The sequence below is a fragment of the Panicum virgatum genome, chromosome 7K (assembly GCF_016808335.1).
Source record: "Panicum virgatum strain AP13 chromosome 7K, P.virgatum_v5, whole genome shotgun sequence".
NCBI classification, from domain to species: Eukaryota; Viridiplantae; Streptophyta; class Magnoliopsida; order Poales; family Poaceae; genus Panicum; species Panicum virgatum.
In genome coordinates this window covers 31585732-31591705 of record NC_053142.1, presented here as the reverse complement: position 1 = coordinate 31591705, position 5974 = coordinate 31585732, and the positions used below count along the sequence as shown (strand labels likewise).

The 5974-nt window shown below is 48.7% G+C and overlaps 1 protein-coding gene across 1 annotated transcript; it reads left to right on the top strand.

Annotated features, from left to right (window-relative positions):
* The first annotated feature begins 1643 nt into the window (after positions 1–1643).
* On the top strand, positions 1644–2412 carry LOC120643022 (protein IDA-LIKE 2-like). The gene has a single exon (XM_039919563.1). The coding sequence runs from the start codon at positions 1858–1860 to the stop codon at positions 2131–2133; it is 276 nt and encodes a 91-aa protein (XP_039775497.1). The 5' UTR covers positions 1644–1857; the 3' UTR covers positions 2134–2412.
* Positions 2413–5974: the final 3562 nt, after the last annotated feature.

Sequence of the window (5974 nt, the reverse complement as noted above, 5' to 3'; positions counted from 1 at the left end):
TTTTTGGATTAGGCCGTCACGTACGTTGTTGGTACGACCATGTGGCAAGGAAGCCCATCAGCATCGCTGGGCTGGGCGGATGGGCCTTAGCCGCGCGTGGCTTCTGGGCTAATCCCGCTGATTGATACGGGCTTAGCATTGGAGGAAGTGGTGTTTTAGAAGTGAAAAGAGGCCAGAGGATCCACCACACGTGAACTCCCAAGAGACTAGATATAAATATAAACAGTTGTAAAAACTTTAAAAAAAAGCAGTTGTGAAGTGGGCCATTATCCACCGGATGTAGCTAGGGTCATTATAAGATTTTTAGGGGACCATATCTCCATGAATGTAGGCATAAGGCACTGCATCTTTCTCCTCCCTGGGGGGCAAGCCATTTATTATATGTCCCTTGGCTATTTCTCTTTCGATATCTACCAAATTGTTGTTCCTTTAAGCTCTTTATAAAAGAAACACATACAAATCCAGCATGGAATGTAGCTGCTCGCTTTTAAAAATAAAAGAGCACACAGCTATAGGCTTCTCGAATGCAGATACTTTTTTGGAAGCTGCAGAATGTCTCAATTCTGTGGTGCCATCCCTGCAGAGTACTTCCAGTGAAAGTCTGATCATCTATCTGCAGTCTTTTTTTTTTGAAAGACCTGGTGGGACTTGGGAGCGCTGCCAATTCATTTAAGAAGGAGAAGCCATAGCAGTTTACAAAAAAGTTAATATTACATAAAAGGAAAACACACGGGAAACTCAAAAGACTAAGCAACATTAAAAATTACAGAGGCACGGTCTTTTCGCTTACTCCCATCCTCGATCTCTCTCCATGTTCAGTTCAGATGATACTACATGCACACAACACAAGGATTATGTTATGCCTCAGCATATGCAGGAACTGAACTACTAACGCGGCTACTTCTACTCCCATGCTCCTAATCTCCTAAGCCGCGCATGACAGTGTATTCGTCTCCATCTCTAGGTCACTAGGTGAGGCCTCAAATTAAAATACACACGGACTCAGGCCGAAGCATCATGCACGTGGAGCCAAGGCCGGAGGCACCATGCTAGCAGGAGGTCAAAGCCAGGGCACGGCAATTTGCAGTTGATGATGGATGCTACTGTTTGCCGCCGCAACGGCTACGGATGCCGTTTGCAGTTAGTGCCCTCACCTACCCAATCTGAATCCGAATCGGGCTCCTCCTTTTTCTCCCGGGCGGCCAAGAAGAATCCTCTTGGATCTTCCCGTCGTCGTCCTCCTCCTTCCCTCCTCTCCGGTTTCTTCTCGCATCAGGCCGGCTGCACCTCCCCATCATGAATGCAGTCAGCGTCCTCCGCCCCACCGTGTAGGCCCCGACGCGACCACACCGGCCATGCACTGTAGTGAGCAGTACTCGATCAAGTCTCCAACTGTATGCGGGTAGGCCATGACGAGAGAGAGAGAGAGAGAGAGTCGTTCTGTAGGTGCACCCAAACAAGTCATGGCCACTCCACGTAAGGCGAGAATTGTACTGTACTACGTAGTTCTTTGATAGATCATCCTGCCCGGATCATGAGGATGGCGAAAGTGTGACTCCGAAATTTTGCACCTGTCTGCTACTGTACTAGTAGCAGTGCTACTAGCAGCGTGACGCCTTGCGTGTCTAGGGGACTACCACAAGGCCATGCTCAGTCTTCCCCACCCCACTTCTTCGCTTGTGGTGCTCTATATATCCCCATCGCCTCCTCCCTCCCGATTTGCAGCCACGCCAATGCAAACCCTCTCCATTCTCCGCCATTTCCAAAGGCTTTGCCCTCCCTCGCTCTGTAGCTAGCTCGATCCCTCAGCTCCCTTAATTATCCCCCGTCCGTCTAAGCTTGCTACCAGCCGGCCGCATGGGGCGCTGTTGGCAGAGAAGCGGCCGGAGGTGGCTCCTGCCGCCGCAGCTTCTCCGCTGGTCCTCGCTCCTGCTGCTCCTCGTCGCGCTCCTGCCAAGCTGCTGCCAGGCTTCGCGAGGCCGCGTGCAGCCGTTCGAGGGCCGGCCGCTGGAGGGCGCGGCGCCCAGCAGCTTCTTCCTCGGGTTCCTGCCGAGGCGGCCCGTGCCGCCGTCCGGTCCCTCGCGGCAGCACAACTCCGTCGGCCTCGAGAGCCAGCGGCAGCAGGAGCCGTGAGAGCAGGCAGGCATGAAACAGGAGGGGCATGCAGGTGCTTGTAGAGAGTATAGGATAGAAGCTTATTATGGACAGCATGACAGCAGACAGATACGGATCAAATGGTTTTTGGTCAGTTGATTCGATCGTACGTAGCGGGTCTTTTTCAAGGATTGTTTTGTTAACTGTATGTAGCGTGTTGTTGCTGTGGTTGCATACACAGTCTTTTGGAAGATATGATGTGTGCCTAACTTTGCGTTGGAGCAGCAGTGTTCGTTTGGTTTCTTGTTGTTACTGCTGGTGCTGAGATTGTTAGCCGACGCTTTTCCTTCTTTTCTGAACTCGTTTTCTTTTCAATAACTGGAGAGAGCCATGGCAACCACCTGGAAGAATGAAGATCTTACGTGTGCCGCTTTTGACATTCCGAGATGGGGAGATGGTACCCAAATAAGTTGTCGGCTGCTACCGACTCGGGGGCACGCGTGTGAAACCTGCTGGCTGCTGCGTTGGTTGGAGCAGGAAAGGCGCCGTGCCAGGCTTGGCAAAATGTTTTCAGTGTTAGAACTAATTAACCATAAAACAGGATCTTAGCTTAGTCTAATTATGATCACTAATTAGTCTTAATGCGGAAAACATAGATTAATACTGACCAGAACCTTTTGGATCCATGAACGCCTTTGTAGTCGCAGCAGTTGGGTTGATGTAGAAGTAGTAGAACGGGGTGGATGTCGATGCTGATCGAGATCGAGGACACCGTGCTTCCAAACCATCAAGTACCTTAGAGATCGGTTAGCTTAGGGATATGCTAACCTCGACGGCTTAATTCGCGAGTAATCGCGCTTAGGGAAAACCAGAGGTCTTCCTTTGGTTATATAGTGTTGTAGGCTTGGGGCCGGGCCTTTAAATGGGCTGGGTTTGCCTCCCAATCAAAGGCAACTAACAGGGATTAATATTGGATTAGAATTAGGCATTTCGGCCCAATTAGATCTTGACCGAGGTCAACAATTCAAAACATTCAGACGACGGCCCTACCCTTCTCTGACCGCCGGTTTGAGAAGGCGACGAGGACTCGCTAGGTAGCCGGGCGATGGTCTTTCCGATCAACCGGTTGCTCGCCGCTCCTCTCCCTCCTTTCTAATCGACCCCGCCGCTCCCTCTCTGTTCTCCGGCAGCTGAAACCCCAAAGTTTGTGCGCCTTATTACGAGAAACCAGTGCGAGTTTTTTTTTCTTTGATTTTTTTTAGATTTTCATTGAATTTACGTTGCCAAAAGAGAAAGAACGATGATGACCGAGACTCTCTCTCTCGCGGAACGATGACCGGTAGTACGCGCGAATTGTTGGCAGTCGGTACTGTTTACGGATCACGCCTCGGCGACGCATGCTGTGCCGGCACGTACGGTCGGAGGAGGAACAGTGCTCCTTGTTCCTTTTCCGTATCCTTGCTCCGTCCCCTCGAACGTCGATGGAGGGTGACCGGCTTGGCCAGGATCAGGACGTGTGTGTGCAGTTTATGCATGTTCCCAAGGCTATGTACGGCAGGAGCGGCAGTGGTGGTCAGAACCAAGGAAAGCACGCGCGTCAGAGAATGATCGTGCCGAGAGTATCCGAGCTGACCAATGCAAACGAACGCAGCTGAACAGACAGCACGGCCGCAACGTGCCAGAGTACTAGTAGGGAGTACGGCCGCAACGTGCAGCGAGCTGGACTGACTGTACTGTACTGTGCGACCGGGTACGCGTGCGGTGCGGCCACCGACCGTAACGCACGCAGCCGCTCCACCTGGGCGTCGCTGAACCCGCAGGCCGGCCGCAGACACCACCCGCGCCGGCGCCGCCCTCGCCGGCCGGTCTGTCTGTCGCCCCGCTCGCTGCCGCCCGCCCGCCCATCACTCCCACCGATCCGTCCCTTCCAACCACGCCACGCCTCTCCGTCCCCAAAGCCGCGCGGCGCCGGCCGGGACGGGACGGGTCGGGACGGCCGCGCGCGGAAATCTCGCTTCGCGGTCGCTTTGCTGACCCCGAGGGAGGGGGAGGGAGGGAAGCGAGAGAGACGAGACGAGACGTCACCCCGCAGGCCGCGTGCCGGGACTGCGACGTCCACATGACCGACCCGATCGCGCCGGCCGGCAGACGGTGGCCGGCGCGGCGCGCTATTCTCTCTTGTCAACCGCACGCCGGCTGCTATACTCACCAGCAGTGTGACAGACCCGCCCAATTAAAACACTTAATTAAACGTAACCGTCATTATTTGACACATTAGTTTAATTAAGTGTAACTTGACATGCTGTTTCTAACCCACAGGCCGATCTAAATACACCAGAAGTCTCGCACGAAGACAAGCGCAGAAGGTACCAGCATGATACAATCTTACAAAAATAGTAAATAAAATTAAGACTTTTACAAAACAGCTGTAAATTTAAAATATACAAAAGAAAAGATAGCAGCGGGAAAGAAACTAATTTACAGAGTATTTTTACTAGAAAATAAATAAAACAAATAAAATAAGTCGAGGACTATCGAGACGTGAAGATAAGGCGCCACATCGAGCCCACCGATGTGAAACCTAGTTAGCTCCTAAACCTGAAATAGGGTAAACAACAAATCCTGAGCAACTAATACTCAGCAAGACTTACCCGATCAGTGGGTATAACTTAGCCCACATATCTAGACATGCAAGGCATTTGGCTGGTGGTTATTTTGCAGAAAAGCAACTATAGTAATTCCTTACTTTCATTATTTTAACCACAGATTATATATGAATTAACACTAATCTAATATTTGCATGAATCAACTATAGCAAATATGGTGGTGCAATCCAAACAACTCAATGTGTTCAAGGTTTTATATATATATATATATATATATATAGTTCGGGAGAAGACCGGGTAGGCCTGGTTCTGAAGCAAGCTAGCGATGCATGCGGTGAGTACCGAGTAGGATTTACACAAGCATAAGACACTCCACCGGCTGAAATTTTGGTTTCGCCAACCTGCCAAGATCCTGAGAAGCACGCATATTCACTAATCACGCGCAAATAATCACGCACTCGTCCACCATCCACAAGAAGTCGCTATCGTTGAATAGCATCATACTGCATCCACTCATCATAATTAAGTACCATATAATTTGCAAGAAGTGCTCTGCATAGCGCATAAGAGGTCGCTATCGACCAATAGTCAGTGGTTGAATATTAGCTGTGAATTATTACTCTGCTAAATAGCCTCATAACAATCACGCACACACGCAAGTCGCTTTCATCCAATAGTTAGTGCCTAGAATAGTAAGAAGTTTGGGTGCCTGAGCCACTCTCTGGTGAGTGCTCGTGCGCTATTCATATTCCGAATTTGAATAGTACCTGATATTTTGAATAGTGCCTGATATTTTGAATAGTGCCACGAATTTGAATAGTAACTGCTGAATTTGAATAGTGTCGTGAATAGTAACTCGTGATTTTTAATTTTTGGTTTGAATTTTCGTTTGAAGTTTGAGTTCCCTTGCTTTTGTTTCTTACTGGTATCAGAGCCGTGGTTATTAAAATTTGAATTTAAGGGAATTTCAATACTTTGTCAAAATTGAAAAGCTACATTACTTGAATTTGGAAGTCAATACCGGAAAGTCTGTTAGTACTAAAGAAAATATAAATATTAGGTGCAGAATAAATAGTTCTGAAGAACATACTTGGCATACCTCTCACGGTCAGATAAATTTAATAGTTGATTTAATTCATAACTTTTATATAACTTGGGGTAAAAGACAAGACGATTTAGAATTAAAATTTGAAAAATTACAGAAAGAACATAAGCATCTAGAAGAGCAATATTTGGTAGCAAATAAAAAATTAGAATTAGCTTTGCAATCTTTG